Raw genomic sequence first — 26,012 nt, 5'->3', positions numbered from 1 at the left:
TATTTGAATTTACCTTATTTATTTAGCAGAGTATCGTTTTAAGTTCCATGCATGTGTTTAGTAATGGTCTAACTTGAATTCTAGGAGGTCGGGTTGCTACGATATGAATGAGATGCATATAATTAAATTTAATATAAATATGATTTATGTTAAATACTATAAATAGTGGAGAGGAATTAAATATTTGGATATTATTCAAATATTAATTATATAGATGAAATTCATATAATTGAATTTAATATAAATGTGATTTATATTAAATGTTATGCATTGTTGAGAGAAAATAAAACTATAGTTATATTGTATTTGATACAATGTAAAACTATAGGTTATGTGTTGAATTTGATATAACATATAGTATATTTATATATAATAAGGTTGTTATTATGTATATTATTATGATTAATTTAATTTTATTAAATTAATATTTAATTTAATTAAAAGGAGGGAGTCACTCTCCATATTTTCTCTAAACCAAGTGCGTGCAGATGGAGGTTCTTCTTCACTATTCTTCTTTTTCTTGATTTTTCTAAGATGAGAGAGTTCCCTCCGCAGAAAATTTATAGAAAACAAAAACTTCCCTCTTCACCCTCTCATCCTTTTCTTCCTTCTTCCAAATTCAGTGTAGAGTCCACCAATCCTGCCAATTTTCAACCCTAGAGAATACATAAGGTTCATTTTGTGGAGGTGTTCGAATTAGAAAACGAAAAGGATCGTGTTCATGATTCGTTTGAGGGGAATTCGTGAAGAAATTGGCTTGACAGGTAAGATCTTCTTCCCAATTTCTTATGGTTTAGCATGCTATAAAATTAGTTTTGATTAATGCATAATTTTGTTTATTCTGTGATTTTGGAATTCTGTAAAACTAAAATTATGATCGATCCTCGCTTTCGCATCGAAACCTTCATTGGTTTCCCTTCAAAACTATTGTTAACTAGTTTTTTGAGAACATATTTAAATAGTTACACTTTTGATATTACATTTGATTGAAGTAAACTTGACATCCAATACTTTTGAAATGTCTTTTGGTTTTGGTTTATTAAAATATTCATTATAGTCCTTTTACTTTTAAAAGTAGTCATTTTGATCACTATTTACAAAATTTTAACACAAATTTATACACGATATAAATCATTTAATACAAATTTATTGTTACATTTTAGGAATAAAAATGATTAAATTATCACGCTAAAATTTCAATTGAAAAAATGAGATATAAAGGAAATTGAAGAAACCAAAATAGTCATATTTAAAATATACATGAACTAAACAAATATTTTGGAAGTATAAGAATTAAAATGAACAAAAATTGAAAGTACAAGAATTAAAATAAACATTTTAAAAATATAGAGTAAAATGAACTAGAAACAAAAGTACAAAAACTAAAATAATATTTGAACTTTTAACATTTAACTTATTATTATTCTCACATATCAATTTAAATATTCACATAAAATTATGAGACATCCAAAGATTTGACTTTCATTTTATATTGTTAAATTACAAGTCTAGTATATGAACTTTTAGTTTATGCCTATTTACTCTCTAAACTTTCAAAAAGTTTAATAGGTCCTCAAAACTTTCAATTTTGTTAAATCTTTAAACTTAAAAATTTTTGTCTAATAGATCCCTAAATTTTTAATTTTGTATATATAGGTCCACAATATATTCAACTTAAAAAAACCAATTAATTAAGTGTTGATTTATTAGATATCAAATTTAATTTTATGTATTATGAAAACCCTACAATTTCAATTTTATGTATTGTAGATAAGTGAATATGGGTACAAAATTGAATAGATCAAATACTTGTTAAAAACAAAATCGAAAATTTTATGGTAAGTATTTGATTTTTGTTTTTTGTTTTTTAAAATTAAACCTATAAGCACTATTTCTACCTACAAATTTCTTTGCTACTTTTTACCAATGATTTAGAAAATTAAATCAAATTTTGAAAATTAAAAAAGTAGTTTTTAAAAACTTGTATTTATTTTTGAAATTTGGCTAAAAATTCAACCATTGTACTTAAGAAACAAATGATTGTAAGAAATGGGAAGGAAATAAATTTATTTTCAAAATTCAAAAACAAAAAACGAAATGATTATCAAACAGGGTCTTAAATTTTAAGAGTCTATTGGATACAAAATTGAAAATCTTAGGATCTATTAACACTTTTTTAAAATTTTAAAACTTTATTGACATAAAATTGAAAATTTAAAAATCTATTAGACATTTCTTAGAGTTCAAAGATCTATTTGATACGAAGTTGATAAATTACCAAAAAAAAAAATGAAAAATTTTAGGAGTTAAAAGCTTTTGGGATAAGTTTTTTAAAGTGAAGGCTTTTGAGACAAATGAGCATATAAGATGGCCATTATGCCTTTAAGTGAGAAAAATCAATTTTTATTCTCTATTATAACACATATTTTGAGACTTCCATCATTCTCTCAATCTTTTCTCTAATTTTCCTTTTAACTTCTCTCTAACTTTTATGGTAGATGATCCAAAATAAAAAGTACAAATGAAAAATGGATACCATTTTGAAAATCAATGACATTTGGTCTTCTACTTATGTCACTATTATATAAAGTTACTATTTTAACCCTAAATGCATTATTCTTCTATTTTCTTCGTTTTGCAATATTTTTTTTCATTTGTTTAAGTTTTTTTTTTTCTTTCTTTTTCCTTTTTTCTGCCTTTTTTTTTTGCATTTTTCTTTCTGCATTTCTTCTTCTATTTTTCTTTTGTTCTTTTGGTGCATTTCTTCCCTCCCCCTCCATTTTTGCATTTCTTTAAATCGAGCATCAAATGAACTTCTGATGTAGCTAGTATATAGCATAGAGCATAAAGTGTAATGTATCAAGCATGAAGCATCAAGTATCGAGGATTGAATAGCATGTAGCTAGTATATAACATAAATCATATAACATAAAATATAGAGCGTAGAGCATCAAGCATTGAGCATAAAGTATTAAGGATCAAGTATCGAAGATCGAATATTGAGTATCGAGTATCAATAAAACTCATAATTCACAGTACGCAAATGAGTTTTAGGGTCAAATAAGTAATCATAGGTAAACGACTACTTTTCATTCAATTTAAAAAAGTACCAATTTTTCATTTGACCCAAAAAAAAAAAACTATATATTTTTCTACTTTTGATTTCTTTTGTTCGCGTTGGATAAGACGCAAACAATCTTTTTTTAATTCTTCTTTTTTTACGTCAGTCAATCCACGCCAGCCCTTCTGCCTCAATCGATTCACTCGGTAGCCAATAGATGAATGCGAACGAAAACTTTTTTCTTTTGTTTTTTCTTTCTTTCAATCAATTCACTCAACAATCTCTAATTTTTTTTTTTTTTTAATTTTAACAAAGAACAGAATCTAAAATTGAAATTTCTAAACTCAATTAAATAAAGATAATATTTATCGGATATATTCAAGCGTTTTAGACTCTAATATCAAATGATATAAAAATCATAGGAAATTAAAATTAAGAACCTTTTGAATATGTGAATCCCTAATTCTCAAACAATAAATCTCCAAATCAGTTTGATTTCAATTTTAAGAATTGGATTAAGATTAAAGCTCTTGAGACAACTAACAATCTTCTTGACCTAAGATTCGAATGCTCACAAGATAAGATGATCAAACACACTTGAATATTCTTGTCATGCAACTCAACACCGAATTGCAAAAACTCAAAAAGTTCTTTTTGACTAAACTTGAAAGAGAAAGCACAAAGACTAAAATTCAACTTATCGTAGACTAATCAAACAATCTAAAAGTAAGCTTTAGATAGTCTTTCAGTTAAAACACTAATACCACATCATAGTTTACAATGAAAAAAAATACCCAAATTAATATATCATAACAAAGGTAAAATTGAAAAATACTAAAATTACATAAAAAAATTATTAAATAAAATATAAATAATAATTTGATGGTTTGAACGGTTCATATCAATATCTTTCTCTGCTAGTGTCGCAACGTCTTTGAGCAGCAAACCGTCCATTACGAAGGACTTATGTGTGCATGTGGTTTACATTGCCCATTCTTCTGTTATGAAATAAAATTTTAATTATTTTTATTTCATACTAGATAAGAAAGTAAAATTCTATTTTGTAAAGAAAAGAAAAAAAAAACGAGGATAACTTTGAATTAAGTGTGATTCAACCATGGGGCTACTTGGAAGTTGGAAGAGGATTGAGCGTACAACTATCGTACCAACCAGTAGTTTTTTAAAACTACAACGAAAGTCATCAGATGAAGACTATCGCAGAGTCAGGAATTTTGCATACGGATACTTTGTAATTAAAAATTTGTGAAAAATTGTAAAAAAAAAATATTCATAACTCGATAGATTAAATAATTTAGTATAAATTATAACTATCATCTACGAGTTTTTATGTCTTAAAATCGATCCAAATTTCGTGAATGGAAAAATATGGTTCTCAAACTGACAAAGACCTTGTTATAAGTATGTTGTACAAACTTGATCTGAAATATTATCGTTATATTTAGAACTTTTAGTTTTAGACCAAGATCTGTAACTAGTTCTCCTAAATTGATTTCTATGTAAGATCTATCATAATCAGAGGTATTTTTTGTAAGATGATGACTATTTAGTCTTTATTGTTATTTTTCTTTTAAAATGTCTCTCCACATTGATATAGAGTTAACTCTGCAAAAGTATTATGATTTATTATAAAGATTTAAAAGTATGGAAATTAAAAAGATTCAGAAAATTTTGAAATTTACTTGTGAATGGTATGATACATTCTGATGAGGAAACGAAAAATTATCTTGTAATTTCAACTTTGAAATTGATTAAAATAAATATATAGTAATATAAATCCAAAATTTAGGTTAAAAAAAAAGTTAATAATATCTTTTCAAAAGAATATTGCTAGACTTGAGTTCAAAAATTTAGGTTGAGAAAGATATCTATAATAAAAAGAAATTGCTATTGATTTTATCTTCTTTTAAATTTTTATTGGAGTGACAAAATTTAAGTTAAGGATTGTTATTTCTAGGAAAACCTAAATTCATTTTTATTATCTTATTTTTCTTTAGAAAATTTAAAACATTTTTTATCCTAAATTTTTTTAGGTGGACGTAACCGTACTACCAAATTTCAACTTTAAAATAAATTAAATTTTAAAAGTTAATTTTGATTTTGAAATAAATTAAAATTTAAAAGTTGGGAAGAAGTTCAAACTCACACCTATAGCTTTAACATAAACTCTTCATACTGCTACGCCACCTTCAACTTTCAAAAAGAGAGATGATTTCTTATATATATATTGTTGAATATTACCTAAATTTTATAAAAAATATGCAAAATACGATAAGTTGAGGAGGCACGTGCCCTTTCGGGCCCTTGTGTGAGATAGCGCGCATCAATTATTTTTACAAATATTTTAAAATCAACAATATTTTTATAAATCATTTGAAAACTAATATTTAACAAAATTTCCATTCCTTAGAACCAAAAACCTGAGTGGGAAGCAGTCAGGATGTAGGTTTCAAACTGAAGTCTCAATATCCATACCCATACCAACAAGAACACAGCATCCACTCTAATAAGTACAAACAAGGGTTTGTTCCCTCTGTTAACATAAACACGATCCGGTTAAAGGCTACTTCCCAACAACACATCCATCCAAATGAGCAAGTCAAGTGTGACCAAAAAACCAAAATACAATTTAAAAAAAAAAAAAAGAAGAAGAAGAAGAAAAATCAGCCAGGGCCAACTTTCGGAATGTCATAATGCTCACTCATGTTGGCCAGATATTGATTAAAGTCCTGGATCCGGTCACGATGAGATTTATTAGCTTTCTTTGCCAGTCTATGAACATCAATTCTCTCCTTCTGTTCAATATAACGTCTTTCCGCTGGTGTTAGATGATCATCATAGTGAGGAACCTTCCCATCCTCGGTTGACTTCTTGGCTTCATCTATTTCTTCCTCATTCGCACCACTTGCCATTTCACCACTTGCCATTTCACCACTTGCAGCACTTCCACCTACATTTATCACCAAAGGAGATTGTAGAGTCACACAATCATCATCATCATCATGAGAACAAAGGAATTGGAAACACTCAATTAATGACGATGAGGATTGAGGATACACTTAAGGCTACAGATGGCTTTTTTTCTTAAGCAGGTTATTCAATATTTGGCATAATATGCCCACCAGTTATATTATGTTATCTACATTAATAATAAGATAGTTCTTCAATCAAAATCAAATTCTAAAACTCTAGACTAGGCACGAATCTTAGAAAAAGGATAAATTCCAAAGGATTATAATAATATAAAACAAAGTAACAAACGAAGGGCGTAACAATATAGTGTAAACCAAAACTCTAATTTTGAATCAATATCAATTATCTCTCAAATAAGGGAGAAAGGTGTATTATTTATAGGAAAATTGATTACAAATAAGGCTGAATAACAGTTAATTAACAAGTACCTAACTGTTCACTAACTTACATTATTCTAACTCCCCTACGTTTATTCTCAGTACACCATATTCCACCCCCTAAAATTCAGACTTGATCCTATCCCGAGGCTTACCAAGAAGCTAACTGGAATTCATCAGAAACAAAGTAGGATTTGAAATCTACTACATTAAATACTGGATTGATATGAAGGTCAACCGGTAGCTCAATGCGATAAGAATTTGAATCATATCTTTGTAGGATTTTTAAAAGCCCCAATTGTCTATCTTTCAGCTTGTTGTAAGTTCCAGTTGGGAATCTTGTCTTACATAGGTGAATCATTACAAGGTCTCCTTCTTTGAAATTGACTTCTCTTCTTGATTTGTCTTTAGTTTCCTTGTAAGACTGTGTGATCTTCTCTAAATGGTCATGAACTTCTCGGTGCAATTCTTCTATTCTTTCAATCATACTTTCAGCTTCAAAACTAATATCCACAGAAGAAGATAAATTGACAAGATCAAATGTGAGTCTAGGAGGTTGAGTGTATACTACTTCGAAGGGGCATCTTCCCGTTGATCTATTTTTCATACGATTGAAAGCAAATTCCATTCGAGCAAGGGATAAATCCCATTGCCTTGGTCGTGAACCACTTAAACATTGTATGAGATTTCCAATGTTCTATTGGTTACTTTAGTCTGGCCGTCAGTTTATGGATGTGAAGTGGTGCTGAATTTCAAACTAGTGTCAAACTTCTATAAAGTATGCCAAAAATGACTTAAGAATTTCATATCTCTATCTGAGACGATAGATTTTGGTACTCCATGAAGTCGAACTACCTCTCTAAAGAAGAGGTTAGCAATATAGACTGCACCACTCGTTTTCTTGCATGCTAGAAAATGGGCCATTTTGCTGAAACGATCCACAACCACCATGACTGCATCATATCCCCTTTGTGTTTTGGGTAGACCAAGAACAAAATCAACAAATAGGTCTTCCCAAATGGTTGTGGGGATCGGTAATGGAGTATATAATCCGACATTTGTAGAAGTTCCTTTGGCTTTTTGACAAACAATGCACCTTCTGAAAAAATTATTAACATCTTTTCGAAGTTGAGGCCAATAGAATCGATTGGTTACTAATTCAAACATTTTGTCTTGGCCAAAGTGCCCTGCTAAACATTTGGAGTGAACTTCTTTTAGGAGGCTTCTCAAAGAGATGTATAAGGAATACACAATTGTTCTCCTTTGAATAAGAAACTATCCATAATATGGAAGTCTTCAACATTCAACAAATTAGTACACTTGTACCAAATATCAGCAAAGTCTCGATCATTTTTCATATAATTTTGTAAGGTGAGAAAATGTAGTCACTTCTGTAGCTAATGTAGTTAGAATAAGCCATTTTCTACTAAGAACATCAGCAACTTTGTTCTCCTTGCATGATTGATGTTTGATCATGAATTCAAATCTTTGTATAAATGAAATCCACCGCGCATGCATTTGGCTAATATTCTTTTGAAATTGTAAGTATTTGAGTGAAAAGTGGTTTGTGATTAGGAGAAACTCCTTGGATAAAAGATAATGCTCCCATTGTTTGAGAGCACGAACAAGAGCATATAATTCCTACTCATATGTACTCCATTTCTACCTTGAATGATCGAGTTTTTCACTAAAATACTCAAGTGGGTGACCTTGTTGAGAGAGTACAACTCCAATACTACCGCTTCGAAAGGTAAGGAGAAGTCTAGTAGTTTCAAAACAGGGCTGCTACTCAGTTTGTTCTTGGTGTTTTCGAAGCTGTTGTGTTATTTTGAGCCCCAAGTGAAGCTCCCTTTCTTGAGACAACGAGTCAAGGGTGCTGTCATAGAGCTGATGTTCGGGATAAATTTCCTATAAAAGGAAGCCAAGCCAAGGAATGCTTGAACATCTTTTACAGAACTGGGGGTAGACCATTGAGTGGCAGCTTCAATTTTCTTTAGATCGACTTTGATTTGACCATGGTCTATTAGGAAGCCAAGGAAAGAAATTTCTTCCACAAGAAAGCGGCACTTCTTGTGATTGATATATAATTTTTCTGTTGTCAAGACTTGAAACAATTTGTGAAGATGTTGTAGATGCTCCTCAATGCTCTTGCTATAAACCAAGATATCGTCAAAGTATACGACAATGAATTTATTAAGAAAATGGTTTAATACTTGGTTCATGAGTCTCATGAATGTGCTAGGAGCATTTGAAAGACCGAATGACATAACAAGCCATTCCAAAAGTCCTCCATTGGTCTTGAACACGGTCTTCCACTCATCGCCCGACCTTATTCTTATTTGATGATAGCCACTCTTCAAATCAATTTTTGAAAAAAATCACTGTCCCTCCAAGTTGATCAAGTAGATCACTTATTCTTGGAATTGGAAAACGGTATTTCACTGTGATTCAGTTGATTGCTCGACTGTCTACACACATTCTCCAACTTCCATCTTTCTTTGGAGTAAGTAAAGCGGGCACTGCACATGAGCTCAAACTTGGTTTGATGTGCCATTTCTTTAGAAGCTCTTCAATATGTTGATGTAAAATCTCCTACTCCTTTGGGCTCATTCAATAATGAGGAAGGTGTGATAATGTTGCTCCTTGAGTTAAAATCAATATGGTGCAGGATGTTCCTCAAGGGTGGTAGTCCCTCATGCTCATCTTTTAAATGAGGGAATTCATCAAAAAGTTTCTCTATTTCTAGAGGGACTTCACCATTTTGAGTGTTTTTGGACTTTTCAGCAATTAAAGTCCTAAAACATCAGCCTCTCTTTCCTTCAGCAAGCTTCTACCGCTGATTGTGGTAAAAAGGTAGTTGTCCTCTTTTTTCTATTTAACTCCCTCATTATTCTTCTTACTCAATGGAAGTAGAACTACTTTCTTGCCCATCCAAAGGAATTCATAAGTATTTTCTCTCCCCTTTGCAAGGCTCATATTGTCATGGTCTTCCCAAGAGTATGTAACAAACATCCATTTCAAAGACGTCACATACTATTCGGTCTTTATAATTACTACCAATTGAAAAGGGGATAAGTACAAATTTCACTTACTTGTGCTTTGTCGCTTTTTTTCACCGAACCAATCTTATAGGGATTTGGATGAGCTTCCACCTTAAGATTCAAGGCTGCCACTAACTTCTTGGAGACAAAATTTTCGCTACTTCCACGGTCAATAATGACATTGCACACTTTGCCATTAATTGTGCAACGTGGTTTGAAGAGGCAATGTCTTTGAGGGTTTGAGTCTTTTTTGGGAGTGATTAACATCCTTTGGAGAACACAAGATACCCTATATCCATCATCCGGTTCAATGAGCTCGGTTTCTTCTTCTTATTCACTGTGTTCAATCAAGGTTTCTTCATCTCCTTCTTCCATGTAAGCTACCATCTTTATTTGTGGGCATTCATTGGATAAGTGACCAGCTTGGCCACATCGAAAGCACGAGGGCTGATTATATGGGTTTTGAATTTTCTTCTTAATTGTTGTTTCTATGGACTTCTCTGCCACTCCCTCCAAGCCATCTCTCTTTTTCTTTGACCGAGGACATGGAAGATGGTTGATTAGTGATTTTGGATGAGGAAGTTACTTTCTTGCTCGAAGATGCCTCCCACAGGTTCTTTCTTGAAAATTTCTTGGATTGCATTTCATTAAGTTCCTCCACAGTCTCGGCAAAAGCAATTACATCAGCCAACACATTAAACTTGTGAAGTTTCACCTTGTCTTTGATGTCCATACGCAATCCTCCAATGAATCTTGCAATCAAGTGTTGTTCATTTTTGGCCAAATTGGTTCTTGCCCCCAAACGATGGAATTCTTCCACGAAATCAATCACTAACCAAGAGCCTCGTCTATAATTTGGTATTGATTGTATAAGGTCTGCTCATAATTTGGAAGAAAAAAACCTCTCCTTCATCAACTTCTTCACCTTCTCCCACATTCAAATAGGTCTCTTGCCTTGCCATTGATGATTTCCCTCCAATTAATCCCACCATGCAGATGCACCCCCTTCAATTTAAAAGCTACTAATGGTACCTTCTTGTGCTCCAAAGTGTTCATATAATCGAAGAAATTCTCCGTGTTCTTGATCCAATCAAGAAATGCCTCTATATCACACTTACCATTGTAAAAAGGTAAGTCTATCTTCATCTTAAAGTCAAAAAATCTCCCCGAGCATTACCTCTGCCTTCTCGACCTCTTCTGCATCAAAATACTCTTCTTCTAAATCATCTTCGCTCGAAGAACTCCAATCTTGGAATTCTTGATGCCTTTCTTGCACCATTAGACGTCTTCTTGGTTCTTTTTGGAATGGTCTATGGATTCTTGGACCTCATTCTTGAAAGTTTTCTTGATGAAACTGGAAATTTTTTAGTCCTCCAAGGCCTCTTCTTCCTCTTCTTCCCCAAATTTGATTGAAAACCAAAGCTTCCTCTTCAACTTGGGTCGGTGCCAACCCTACATTCATCCTTCTCATGATCATCGCCACAGATTCTTGAAGATAGTTCAACGTTTCTTGCATTCCCTCCAAGGTGCTTTCCACGAACAGCAAGCATTGCGTGGTGGATCTTGGAGAGAGAGTGAGGGTGTCTTCCACCTCTTGAACTAAATTCGGAGCATCATCTTCTCCTCTCGAATGCACGTGCCTTCCTCCTGCCATTCGTCCAAGAATGCTGCTGCTCTGATACCACTTTCGGTGTGAACCAAAAACTCTAATTTTGAATCAATATCAATTCTCTCTCAAATGAGGGGGAGAGGTTTTATTTATAGGAAAATTGATTACAAGTAAGGCTGAATAACAACTAACTAACTGTTCACTAACTAACTTTTATTCTAATTCCCCTACATTTATTCTTAATACACCACCATAACATCCACTATTTATGTTTGGTTATGCTTCCCCAACCATTACAGGGCATTTCAAAAACTGACAGCAAACCAAGTTCAATATTGCCTATGATGTGCACAGTATTTTTCAGCTTATGGTACATCAAAGAGCTGGGTAAAATAAAGCTACAACTACAAGACTACTATTATTGTAGCAGAAAGACCCATAAGTAAACATCATTCTTCACCCATTATTGTCTAAACCAATTTTACAATCCCCGGTTCAAATATTTCTTTTGTTCAGGGAACCTTCATTCAGGGTTACAAGAAGCATCTCACTCAGGATTCAAATGATAAATCAGATGTTAGCCTGAGTAGCGAAGATTCTGACCAAGCAGAAGCAAAATGTTCTCCTTCCAATCTAAAGTCTAAAAATCCTAGTTAGAAGCTTTCCTTTAATGTCACTCAGTTGAAAAGACTTCAGGTTGAAAAGCATCACACTCAGGGATACAAGAAGCATCTCACTTAACGTCCTCTTTAATGCTAATTCCTTGTGATGATTTTGGTTCTCTCCGCCGGCCCTATGCTCCGACAACCACAGCTTGGATTCTAATGTTGATTTCGACGTCGGCCAACTCCATGGGAAGTGTGAAGCCCCTAGTATTTTCTTTTATCTTTAAATGCGCAAAGGAGACACTTAAAGAACCATGCTTACTTGGTAGCAGAATTGTAGAAACCCCTATAAAGTTACAAGTAGCAAAAGCTGAAGAAAAAAAGGACAAAGAAGAATATCAGAGACTTGTTAGAACAAACCGTCCCTCCCATGCACGTCCTGATATTGCATATGTCGTGAGCATGGTTGGTTAGTTTATGCATGTTCCTGGACCAACTCATTTTGAAGCCGCCTATAGAATTTTGAGATATTTGAAAGGACCTCCTGGAAATGGTATTTTATTCAAAAGGTATAATCACTTCCAAATAGAAGTTTATATTGATGCATATTGGGCAGTAAGTGTTACAAATAGAAGATCTACCTCTGGTTATTTTATTCATTCGTTGGAGGAAATCTAGTTACTTGGAGAAGCAGAAAACTGAATGGGGTGGCTAGAAGTAGCCCTAAAGCTGAGTTTAGAGCTTTAGCTTATGAAGTTTATGAGGGCACATAGATCAAAAGAATAATTGAAGAATTGAAGATTCCTTTGGAGACACCTATGCAGATTTATTGTGACGATAAAATCGCTATCTCTATTGCCCATAGTCCAGTTATAGTTGCTAGAGACAATAAATGTTAGGCAATGTACAAGTGCGCCATTATATTCCATTGTTTATTTGGAAACATTCTAAAAAATATATGAAATATACTAATAGAGATTGATTCAATTTTTTATATAAATCACCATTTCGTTTTTCATATTGATTTTTGATATTATGTGAAATATTTCATTGTTTGTTCACTTGTGCATGTAATATATTTCTGTATGGATGAAAATAACCCCCACACATGTCACCAATATATCTGAAGATGGTTTCTGTCCAGTGAGTAATTGGACATGAAAGACATCAATCCATCCACCATTTGCTATTGAAATAATGAGGGTAAGAATGGAGTAAGAAACATAAGTTTCCGTTGGTCTGGTGATCCAATCCTTGTTTGTACACAGTTTATGAGATAATTCTGCACTATAAAAGTAAAGTTGGGCTTTGTCATCGGAGAGAGGATTAATAGAGAAGCTAGATGGGAGAGATGCTTGGAGGGATTCTCGATATCTAGCTATGAATAACTAAATGAAAACCGTTCGACAATCACCATTGCACTCCAATTAAATTAAGGATGAACACGGGCTAGCAATGGTTTAGAATTATCATGTTTTGTCGGTGTTGGAGTCTTGTTTGGTATTGGAGGGCAGGTGCTTCTTGCTTGCACAGTGTCACAGTCATGCTTGTCCAGGGCGTGTTGCCCATGGCCGCATGACTGCCTCCACCTCTTTTTATTATGTTTTCATCCTATGTATTTCCTTTTGCTAGGTAGTTAGGTTTATATGTTCTTTTCTTAGTGAGTGACCGCTCGCCCATTTCCATATGTAAGGGTAGCGGATGTATTTTTGTTCAAAATGCATTATATGGGGATAAGACTAACCATCACTTCCCCATACCCGGAGTAGTATGTTATAAAGTTGTTGTTGTTGCTTATTGCTTTCTAGCCTACTACAATCTTTCTCTTCTCTATTCCTACAATCAAACTGTTTATGAAAACCTTTTCTCCAAACCCGTTTTATGAAACCGTTTTCTCCAAAAACAGGGGTGGAGGTTGCAAGAGGCACCCGGTGTGCCATTGGCTGTTCGTATTTGAATTGGCTGACTTGTTCGTGAGCGGGAACAAGTGTCGGACAATCGTTAAGTGAAGCTTCAGGAAGTGCGATTGTGACACACAGCAACACTGTATGTCGGTGGGTTAGTGGTGGAAGATGTATTGTAAAATGAGCCAGGCTTCCTGGGGTAGTCAGATACAAAAGAGAAGAAAGAAAACCACCCTTCTTTGTTTTCCATAGTTGGGACGAGGATATTGGTGTGGCGGCCGAATTGTTCCAATAAGGTGATCTCTGCAAAATAACCATACTTGTTATTGTGTTTTTCAATTCAAAGGATATCACCTTCATCATTTAACTTTCGGAAGAACTTATGGTTGCAAGGATCTTTGAAAAGAGAGTTGAATGAAGAGGCAAGCCATTCAAGAGAATTCCATGAGACAAAAAATGAGTGAATGTTGGATTGAGTTTGTTCAGAAAGCTTGAAATGTTTCCCACTAGTTGGTACAACCAGAGAGAGGGAGAAAAGTTTTCAAGTGACGGTGGAAGGAGCGGTGGATGAGGCATGGTGGACAGAGCTAAATATGAAATGGGGAGAGGGGGGAGAGCATTTTTCCACAGAGAGATTTTCTTATAATAAAGTACAAAAATATTAATGAACATTTAAAATGCAGATCTTCCAAAGAAATTGTCCAATCAGTAGAGCACAAGCGGCTAGTTTGTTCTTTTTGGTCCCCCCCCCTCCCCCTCCTCTTCCTCCTCTGTATGTTTAAGTAGATGTTCTACATGTTATTTCTTCTATAAGGTTGAGTTAGTCTCTTAGTCCTAGTGGTTTTACGACTGAATTCTTCCATTTTTTTTTGGGTACTCTTAAGCAGGATGTTATGGCTATGATCCATGAGTTCTTTTCTTCTAACATTATTAATGCATCTATGAACGAGACTTGCATCGGTTTGATTGTAAAGAAAATTGACTCTAAATTGATTGTTGATTTTTGTCCTATCAGTTTCATTCCTCGTTCATCCAAGATTATTGCTCAATCTTTGTCTAATTGTTTAAAGCTTGTTCTTCCTTCTACCATTGTTGAAACTAAACTAGCCTTTGTTGCCAATAATCAGATTCTAGATGCCTTTTTAATGGCAAGAACTAATTGATGATTGGATTGCCCCTCATAGGGAAAGTGTTCTCAAACTAGATCTAGAAAAGGCATCCGATACAATTGATTGGGACTATCTGGATGTAGTTTTCAAGCTAAAGGTTTTGGTACTCTTTGGCGGTCATGGATTAGAGGCTGTATCTCTAATGCTAACAATTTTACCATCATAAATGGTAGACCTCGAGGGAAGATCATCCCATTTCGTGACATTCTACAAGATGACCCCCTCTCGCCTTTCTTATTTATTTTGGTTTATGATGTCTTAGTCAACTTTTGGCCCATAGTGCTCATTTAGGTAATATTCCAACAAATCCAATTGGTGCATCCTCCTATTTGAACCATCCTCAATTTAATGACACACCCTTCTGTTTTTTATTGATGATCAACTACTTTGGATCATCTCTTTGAGATTGTTAATATCTTTTAGAAGGTGTCGGGTTTAACAATCAATCTCTCTAACAGCAAACTAGTTGGGATTCATATTGTTGACTCTGAGATGGATAGATCTTGCCTACTTTTGGATGCAAAGAACAGGATCATTGGCCTTTAACCTATCTCAATTTTCACTTGGGAGGTAATTCTAAATCCTACTCTTTTTGGCAACCTATTAGCGAGCGCATTCAACACAAACTTCATAATTGGAAGTATGTTTTTATCTTGAAGCGTAGTTAGACATAAGCTTATAAGGCAACTCCGTTGGAAACCAAGGTAGTATGAGCTACCTTTGTCCCACATTGGTTCGAATGGGATGACCAATGTGGTACTTAAGTGGTTGGTTCTCTCACCTCAATAGTTGGTTTTTAAGGTGTGGTTCTCCAAGGTGTTTGAGTACCTAACAAACTCTTGCTAGTACGCTAACTAATTACTTATCTTTGTTTTGTCTTCCAACTAAGGTCTCAAAGATTTTGGATATGTAGATTTGTGATTTTTTTCTTAGAAGGTTCTCATGGCGATGGAGATATACATAATGTGAATTAGGAGACTACTCAACTTCCAAAATTGAGGTCTAGTTGGTAATTTTTGTCATTATAATGGATATCTTTGGATATTTCATTTAATCAATGAAATTGTTTCTCATCCCAAAAAAAATTCAACATCATAATTATGCTTTATTGGCTAGATGGAAATGGAGATTTCTTATGGAAGAGCATGCTTCATTGAAGAAGCTTACTGATGCATATCATAAGTAAAGTTTGTCTGTACGATGGAGGAAATATACAGTGAAGTATTGGCTTCAGTGCACTCTCTACCGTTAAGATAGCCCATTGAAGTGCCAGCTTAGTTTGTATTATTTAGTGGTTTTTTGTTATTTTTTGTTTTGTTATTCTCTAAATCTGTTGACTGAGAAATAGTCCAGTACTTTTCAGTTTGATGAAAGATCGTAGGAGCTTTCTTCCCAAGCCTTTATTATATGGCTAGGGACAATTATTTTTCATATATAAAAGTTAAGGGTTTCTCCTGCAAAATTCCTCTGTTATTTGTTACTTTTCTTTCATCTCGAATGTTCAAATCTACCGGTTTTAATTTCACTCTTTTCCATGAGAATAATATGGATGATTCATAAACATGCATTCAATCATATCCAAATCAAACAATTCCAATAATAATTGAATAACAAACCTGCCGGATGCTCATTTTCCAGTTCTCGAGATATTTGGTCTTGATTCTTTTTAAGTTTCTTTTTCTTCTTCACCCCACCTACTTTCACATCAAGAGCTTTCCCTTTAAGCTTCAACTTCCCACCAACAACATTATCGTAGGAAGACATTGCCTATTAAAAGGGGAAGAGATTCCTTCAAGGAGATAAAAAGTCATACGAAGTACAAAATTTCAACAAGCTACAGAAAGATGTTTTTGCCCTTATTGGTGCAGATAAGGTGGAAAATACAACTGCAGTATCATATTGTGTATATTTCAATGAACAAATAATAACCAGCAAAAAACATGGAAACCGAAAAGGAAAATATAAAAACTAGGTCTTTTTTTTTCAATCATCTTGGTAGTCAGTTAACCTTAGGCTGTACTTGGAACTTTGCTGTTCTTCGAAAGGCAACAAGAGAAGTAGATAGAATAATAGACTTGTAAGGAAGGAAAATTCAACAAAGTTATGGTGATGGTTGAAAATCACATCTCATAAATCGTAACCATAAATACATAAACTGAAGGTAAAAGAAAAGGGAGAAAGTGAAAGCAAGGGTTCGAACTTCAGAATCAAACCTAGAGGACCAAAGAAAATTTCTCTCCACTTCTGAGGACGAGATTCAACTACTGCAACGACGCAGATTCCAATTTGCTTCAACTACTTTCCTATCATGAACAAAAATGCTTTTGTTCTTCCTCGCTGCTACGGGCGGAGGGTGGGTATAGAATTTTCCTTCCGAACTAATCCGACCCGTTACTCGCTGCACTCATAGAGATGGCGTTTTCCCGACTGCGCTCATCTTACATTTTACATCGAGAAATAGGAACGCTGAGTTTTATGTTACGGACCAACTTTTCTTGTACCAATAGCCTCATTTGGAAGAGTCAAACGTACAATGATCTCCAATAGAGATAGTAATGGAAAGGGACCTTCCGTTTATATCATAAGCATGTGATTTTATCGATTCATCCTTGAGATATATCCCTCGCGTCTATCAATACGAATTTACTCGATCCTCGATGGCTCGTCACACGTTCATTAATGCACGGTCACTCGATACCCAGCATCATGGTCACTCGATACGGCTGCAATCGACACGTGTATACTCGATCATATCAACATCATACTCGATGATCGATTATTTTGAATTCAAAACCTGTTTGAAGTCTATTATTTCATCACTTCCCATGAGCTCAAATTATTCTCTCTGTTTATCCGATTGTATATCCTTCGATGATAAGATCTCTACACTCGAAACTCCACTATCACTACATCAGATAACATTCTTCTCCTTGTTTGTAGTTTAACTCATCTATCATTAGATAACATTCTTTTCGTTTTTTGTATTTTGGCATCATTTACTCAAAACTCGACTATCTCTGCATCATGTTCCTCGATATACGTTTGCATGTTGCTCGATACTCGACCGACACAGTTTTCATTTCTATTTTCATATCTTGCATGTTTGGCAAGACTTTGAGTTTGTTTCATTTCAATTTTCAAATTTTTGTTATTTTGGACTGTTTAGAGTTTAGGGTTTGAGTTGGATAATGCATGAAGGTAGAAAATCAAACTGAATGCTCGACAATCGGCCATCTAGTCACTTGTAATGTAGTGAGTAAGGGACACCATGTAGCATGTATCGGGTATCGAGAAAACGAGTATCGAGAAATCGAGTATCTTGTATCGTGCATCAAGAAACGTGCATCATGTTTCGAGTATTGAACATAATTCTTATTTTTCCCTGTTTTTTGTTATTATGTGCAGGATGGCTAGACAATTTAAGATTCCTCCCCATGATCGTTTCGCAAGCCAAGCGACCAGGTCATCCTCTCACAATGGGACAACTAACAAGATTGTGAAAGAGAAACTTACTCCCACTCAGCTTGCCCTCTTCAGGAAGATTGTATTTGGTCGATTTGTGGACTTGGACATTATCTTCAACAGTCCATTGGTCCACTGCATTTTATTAAGGGAGGTTGAAGACCATAGGAAGGATTCAATGGCATTCGATTTGAATGGTATAATTGTAACATTCACCAAAGAAGACTTCCTATTGATGACAGGATTGTGGTGGTCACCCAATTCAGTAGTTGTGAGGAGGGTTGAAGGAACTGAATCTCTACATAATAGGTACTTGGGAAATGACTTCGTAGGGGGCATCCATATTGGTACCTTAGAGACAATGTACAAGGAGATGGAGTGTGATAATGATATGGATGTTGTGAAGATGACACTAGTCTACTACATTGAATTGGCTATGATGGGAAGGGAGAAGACGAGGACCAATATCGACAAGACCTTATTAATTGACGTGGAAGATTTAGATTACTTCAACTCCATGGATTGGAGAAATGTTTTGTGGGAGAGGACCTTACTTGGACTACAAGGAGGATTGAGTGGCAAGACCGAGAACTACGAAAAAAGGTCCAAGATCAATAAAAACTAACTCGTCAAGTATAACCTAGTGGGGTTTCCTCATGCTTTTCAGGTAATATCCATTCATTAGCCATATGAGATCTACTAATTGTAGTGTTAATGTCACTTACTACTTATGCTTGTCTTATAATCGTTTATGAATTATGATAGCAGTGAGCACACGAGATCATTTCAACGGCTGTCGGAAAAGTTGCAACCCGACTCAATGAACATGTCGTACCTCTATTTCTGAGGTGGAAGTGTACATACTCATTCCCAACTAAAACAATAGTGCGAGACGTGTTTGAGTCCATCAAGGTTAGTGTATTACATCATAATTTACTTAGATTTAAGGTGAATGACACATATAACTAACAAATTATTCATTGTTTTGTATAGACAAGGATCACACCCACATCATTGATCATGTCCAATAGGGAGAGGCGATATATGGACACTAGGGTCGATGATCGACCCGTATACGGGCGCATTGATGCCGAACTATTAGGGTTGTTGCCCTAAAGTCTTGTGTCCTGTAGTTTGTAAACAGTTTGTACAAACGCTTGTGATGTTTATGAAGGAATTCTTATTCAAGAGTACCTATGAGCGAAAGCGGATCTTTCCAATTCATTTTGACAGAATTTCCACATATACATTCGAACATACTAAAATGCATTCATGATGCTAAAATATTGACATGCTCAAAAGAACAGTAAATAAGAGATCGAGAGATCATACCAGTTGAAGACTTATTCTTCACAACAAATCTCACTTTTGCTGAGGCGGTAAGCTATTGCTCAGCAAAACCCAATCATCTACCTCGAACAATCTCCACACGAACAAAAGGAAACGAAGATGACACCACCACTCAGAGCCCTCAGTATTCTTGGAGTGAGAATCCAAATGGTGGACTTTGTTCGGATTTGGTAGAGGGAAGGAGGAAAGAGATCATATACAACAATCAAGGAAGTAGAAGATAGGCTCGTCAATCATATAGACAAAATGCTTGATCGTTTAGGTGAAGTATATGATCGTTTAGTGAAGTATACGATCGTGTAGGAAATAGGTAAGCGCTCATCTAAACGATCGTGTAGGAAAAGGTAAGCGATCGTCTAAACAATCATGTAGAAAAACTAAGCAATCGTCTATACGATCATTTAGTAAATATCGGAGCTAAACAATCGCTTAGGAAAAGGTAAACGATCGTTTAGTAAATAGCGCGCGTGGGTGTAATCATTTAACAATATCGTATAGGTAAACGATCATTTAGGCACTATCGTATTGGCACATATTTTCTAAGTGATGACACACTTTAACACAATGTCCGTGTATCCCATACTTAACATACCATGAGCTATTTATGGGTCTCAAAGTGATCTTTCAACTTACTCATCCGTTATCAAAACAGAAGAAACGTCGTCCCAATACCCTTTTAACCGTCCAATTAAGAGACAATGAATATGATCACATCATATTCATAATTTATGAATTAATATCATATACTGATCATAGTATTTTTCCTCCACTAGATATAAATCATATTTATATCTAATTTCCTCCAAATTAATGTATCTCATACATAAAGTTAATTATATCATATATAATTAACTAGTTCAATTATATCATATATAATCGAACTCCCTCTTGTCAATTTGAACATTTCAAATTGACCCAAAAACTAACTTTCAACTTGTATCCAAGCTACCAAGGGGACCTTATAGACCTATGGCTCGAAGCTCCAACAGTACGTGAATAACTGACTAAACTCTTTAGTCACGATATCCACCATTTGTTAACTGTCAGGCATTCTGATGACAAAAATTAATGAACGCAATTATGCAATGCATGTCTTAAGGTATGCGTTGATACTCATGCGTCGGTGATCATGCATTGGAATGAAACTATGCGTTAACGAATGTATGCGATGACCATGCGTTCCCGTCACAAGTTTTCTTGCATTCACGCGAAGTATAACGTGAACGCAAGTTTCTTCGGTGATCCGAGGTCGAACTCCGAGACTTGTAACTAAATGTTATGCTGTAATGTGTTTGCGGCGGTTGAATAAAAGAATGATGGAGGATATAAGCTATAAACTACTTCTACTCCTATCTAACAGACAAAGCATTGGAAGTATGCATGAGAGGTACAGACACGGAAACTGTTGACGCGTAGTAAATGCATGGAAAAATAGAGAAAATGTGAAGATGTCTTCATCGCAACCCTAAGCTTGGCCGCAAGGGCAACCTCAGCCAACGCAAGCTATGCGATCATGCTACACACACTTGTGCCTAATTCTAGGACGCATGCCATGTATATGCGATAATGTCGAGAAGCCTATGCCTAAGCCTCCATAACCCGCTCACGTGCTCTCACACATAAGCGTGATGACCACATACCACCATATCCTACTTTTGGACGCATGCAATATCCTATCCGTAGGGTGCATACACTGTGTAATAGCAAACAGAGCTTATCTTTAAGTTCCCCATTCTTGCTTATGCATTCCAATCTGCTCTCCCGAGTCTTAGATTTGGTTTTTAAACTATTCTCTCAAGTATGCCTAAATGATGAATGATGCGCTCATAAGACAAGATAATCACATAAACTTAGCTGATGTAAGATTATTCCTATCTCTAGTGAATACTTGCTTACATTGCTTAATGCGACCAACCACTTACCCTCTCGGGCAATTAGTTGTTGTTGACTTTACTCATAGACAAGCGTTGTGTCCGCCTATAGACAAACATTGCTACAGCTTCACACTAAGCAAATAAGGTTTTCTCACAATACTCACGCAATGCACACCTCCCAATGGTTTGCTACATGTTTCATATTTCTATGCCACATGATTAAGTATGCGATACTCTAACAATCTCACTAAGTAATGCAATGAATGTTAAAGATGCTAAGCAAAGAAAGATGGAGATGGAATCGAAGGAAACATAGAAATGCATTGAACACACAATGTATTAATTTCTTAATCCAAAATGTAATACAATACAATATAAGAAAAGAAGAGAAAATGAAATGACCAGCTGGAAGCAATGTCTTGCTTCCAGCAGATGTGTGTCAAGGCTACCGGTGGTGTCATGGAAGGGTGGTGGAGCTGACTCTCTCGAGATCTAACTCCATCGAAGGCTCTAGTCGTCACTCGGAATGGATGAAGGAGATGAAGAACTCTTAAGCTTTCTTCTAACGCTTTGGTCTGGATCACAAGGATCCACCCGAAGGTAGGAAAACCTTGAATGGAAACCTTGGATGGTCTGAAGTTATACTCAGCGGCTTCTATTTATAGAGCTTGATCATCGACAACATTAATGGACCTGCTCAGATTTTGACATTCGCGGCGTGATGGTTCTTTTCTGAATCTCTGCTGTTAACGACGTGGTAAGTGAACTGTCAACATCATCTTTTGATTTTCCCGAGATATGCGTTGATGCTTCCATTCCACCAACCTTGCGTTCATCCCTCTATTATGGTTATCATCGTGTAGCCGCAATCTTGCACTAATCATATTCGTTTGATTACCGCAACTTCTGCACGATGACTGCAATCGCTTGACGATCGCATCTCCTATGCAATGGACGCATGCATTCGCGTTTGCGATGGAGAATTTCTCCACATGGGTCGTCTATGCGATAGCCCGTCTTCCACGTCTACATCCGCTTTCTGCGTTAACTACAAAAATAGATAATTAAACGCATAATAATGCATAATAGTGGGTTAACCGAGATTTTTAATGCTGAACGATGCAAACTCATTTTCTTATGAATTCCTAACATAATTGCCGCATATTCTGCTTAAAAGCCCTCATAATTCTAAATAAAAGACCTAAGATGACGTGCATTTCTGCTTGTCATCACACCCCCAAACTTAGAATCGTGCTTGTCCTCAAGTATGCGTTATACTCAAGAAATTCTTAACTCACCCTCCGGCTTTCCTTTGCGATGACCAACCTCTCAGAATATAATTACCCATACCACTGACCATGGTCACAACGCTCTCTTCAACTTCGGCTGCTTTTTCAAAAAGATATTTTCTAAGTTTAAATCTGGCAAGCCTTTGCTCAAAACTTTTTATTCATTCACTGCAACTTTGCATTTAGCTTTTGAGAATGTGTTTGTTCAAAATACTTCAAAAAAAATTTGCGATTACTTATTCGAATGCGACGTTGAACCTGGTTACGCTCTTCGTTTTGGCTTACCACCACGTGTGTCATGCGGGCATCCAACTTCGGTTGTGTTCCATATTCATCTCAACTCTTGTCTTGCTTAATTTGGCTTACTTCCGACAAAGGAGTTGAGCTCATGCGTTGATCTTGGCGACTTACTTTCGTTTTGGCTTGCCCCCATGTGTGTCATGTAGATATCTAACTATGGGTAAGTGCCTTTCACAACTTAACTCTTATAAACATGGGGTTTCCCCATTGCGTTGACAGTGGAGTTGTTATTCTCAATTTTTTTTTATAGAAATGATCACAATGTAATGAATGCAATTCTCCGGGATTGCTGCCACCCCCAAACTTAGAAGTTGACAGCGTTCTCACCGCAAAGCTAAAAACAAAATCAACAGGAATGTGGTAACAAATGTTTGAGCAAAGGTTTGCACATAATAAACTAAGACTTTCAAAATTTGAAGAAACTATTAAAAGTAGGGAGCGCCTTGCGATGTGTAGTTAGCAGATGTGGTGAATTATACGTACCATCATAGATGCATCGCAAAGGAACGCAATCAAACAATGAGAATTTCAAAAGGATAATGCATAAAGGATAACAAGAAAGGAACTTAGGTAGAATAACGTATGCGATTATGTGTTGGAATCCACGTGATCGAAGCCATGCATTGAAGGATGAAAGGAATTCTTTTGTTGTTATTGCGCACCGAGGAGAATTATTGTTGCACCTACAAAGAGCAAACACACCACAACCAAGGAAGTAGCCACATATCCAAAATAACAATAAAGATAAAAATAAACTAAACTAAGAAAGCAAGGTAAAGATAGAGTAGAAGATGTCCCTGGAGAAATTGAAGTATTGTCACCGCAAGGAGTCTCCCATGTAGGAGATTGCTCTCAACTGCTTAGGTCAAGAGCTTGCCCTGACCATTGGAACTTCCGACAATTGTTGGGTGCATGTTGGCCACCATGTGCTTAGAATTACCTTCAGCTCATGTGACTGATTGCCCTTCTACCTTAAGGTCAATATTGGCATTCGGCGCATCGCCTACACTTCAATATTGTTTGCAACTTGGTCGCACAAGCTACAATAATCCTAAGATGAAAAGGTTACCTGCAGAGACACAAAACTCAACAAATAATTAGCTACCAAGTCCCTGGCAATGGCACAAAAAACTTGATGACAAAAATTAACGAACACAATTATGCGATGCATGTCTTAAGGTATGCGTTGATACTCATGTGTCGATGGTCATGCGTTGGAATGAAAATATGCGTTAACGAATGTATGCGATGACCATGCGTTCCCGTCACAAGTTTTCTTGCACTCACGCCAAGTATAATGCGAAAGCAAGTTTCTTCGGTGATCTGAGGTCGAACTCAGGGACTTGTAACTAAATGCTATGCGGTAATGTGTTTGTGGTGGTTGAATAAAAGAATGATGGAGGGTATAAGCTATAAACTACTCATACTCCTATCTAACAGACAAAGCATTGGAAGTATGCATAAGAGGTAGAGACACGAAAACTGTTGACGTGTAGTAAATGCATGGAAAAATAGAGAAAATGTGAAGATGTCTTCATCGCAACCCTAAGCTTGGCCGCAAGGGCAACCTCAACTAACGCAAGCTATGCGGTCATGCTACACACACTTGTGCCTAATTCTAGGACGCATGCGATGTATATGTGATAGTGTCGAGAAGCCTATGACTAAGCCTCCATAACCCGCTCACATGCTCTTACACATAAGCGTGATGACCACATACCATTGTATCCTACTTCTGGACGCATGCAATATCCTATTCGTAGGGTGCATACGCTGTGTAATAGCAAACAGAGTTTATCTCTAAGTTCCCCATTCTTACTTATGCGTTCCAATCCGTTCTCCTGAGTCTTAGATTTAGTTTTTAGACTACTCTCTTAAGTACGCCTAAATGATGAATGATGCGCTCATAAGACAAGGTAACCGCATAAACTTAGCTGACATAAGATTATTCCTATCTCTAGTGAATACTTGCTTACATTGCTTAATGCGGCCAACCACTTACCCTCCCGGGCAGTTAGTTGTTGTTGACTTCACTCATAGACAAGCATTGTGTTTGCCTATAGACAGGCGTTGCTACAGCTTCACACTAAGAAAATAAGGTTTTCTCACAATACTCACGCAACGCACACCTCCCGATGGTTTGCTACATGCTTCATATTCCTATGTCGCATGATTAAGTATGCGATACTCTAATAGTCTCATTAAGTGATGCAATGAATGTTAAAGATGCTAAGCAAAGAAAGATGGAGATGGAATCGAAGGAAACATAGAAATGCATTGAACACACAATGTATTAATTTCTTAATCCAAAATGTAATACAATACAATATAAGAAAAGAAGAGAAATTGAAATGACCAGTTGGAAGCAATGTCTTGCTTCCAGTAGATGTGTGTCAAGGCTGTCGGTGTGCCATGGAAGGGCGGTGGAGCTGACTCTCTCGAAATCTAACTTCGTTGATGGCTCCGATCATCACTCAGAATGGATGAAGGAGATGAAGAACTCTTGAGATTTTTTCTATTGCTTTGGTCTGGATCACAAGGATCCACCCGAAGGTAGGAAACCTTGGATGGTCTGAAGTTATGCTCAGCGGCTTCTATTTATAGAGCTTGATCATCGACAACATTAATGGAGATTTTGACATTCGCGATGTAATGGTTCTTTTCTAAATCTCTGCTGCTAACGGTGTGGTAGGTGAACTGTCAACATCAGCTTTTGATTTTCCCGAGATATGCGTTTATGCTTCCATTCCACCAACCTTGCATTCGTCCCTCTATTATGGTTATCATCGTGTAGCTGCAATCTTGCACTGACTGCATTCGGTTGATTACCACAACTTATGCACGATGACCACAATCACTTGATGATTGCAACTCCTATGCGATGGACGTGCGATTGATTACCGCAACACCAATGCGTTGAACGTATGCGTTTGCATTTACGATGGAGAATTTCTCCGCATGCGGTCGTCTATGCGATAGC

General features: G+C 35.7%; 2 protein-coding genes across 3 annotated transcripts; one reads left to right on the top strand and one right to left on the bottom strand.

The window, feature by feature from the left end:
* Window positions 1-5,522: 5,522 nt before the first annotated feature.
* LOC120084419 (7-dehydrocholesterol reductase-like protein) lies at window positions 5,523-17,304 on the bottom strand. Of its 2 annotated transcripts, none has more exons than XM_039040199.2 (3): window positions 16,971-17,304; window positions 16,374-16,524; window positions 5,523-6,029 (listed from the first exon to the last, which is right to left on the bottom strand). In XM_039040199.2, exons 2-3 carry the CDS (start codon window positions 16,519-16,521, stop codon window positions 5,743-5,745), a joined length of 435 nt encoding a protein of 144 aa, XP_038896127.1. In that variant the 5' UTR covers window positions 16,522-16,524; window positions 16,971-17,304; the 3' UTR covers window positions 5,523-5,742. The 2 variants fall into 2 exon arrangements, with proteins under 2 accessions (XP_038896127.1, XP_090161921.1); XM_090305795.1 differs by having other exon boundaries at window positions 16,958-17,225.
* An 859-nt stretch (window positions 17,305-18,163) lies between these two features.
* On the top strand, window positions 18,164-18,844 carry LOC120078991 (uncharacterized). The gene has a single exon (XM_039033154.2). It carries the CDS (start codon window positions 18,164-18,166, stop codon window positions 18,842-18,844), a length of 681 nt encoding a protein of 226 aa, XP_038889082.2.
* Window positions 18,845-26,012: the final 7,168 nt, after the last annotated feature.

The sequence above is a fragment of the Benincasa hispida genome, chromosome 1 (genome assembly GCF_027475165.1).
Source record: "Benincasa hispida cultivar pf3 chromosome 1, pf3_genome.v1.1, whole genome shotgun sequence".
NCBI classification, from domain to species: Eukaryota; Viridiplantae; Streptophyta; class Magnoliopsida; order Cucurbitales; family Cucurbitaceae; genus Benincasa; species Benincasa hispida.
The sequence above is the reverse complement of the archived record's forward strand: the minus strand, read 5'-3'. Positions and strand labels throughout refer to the sequence as shown.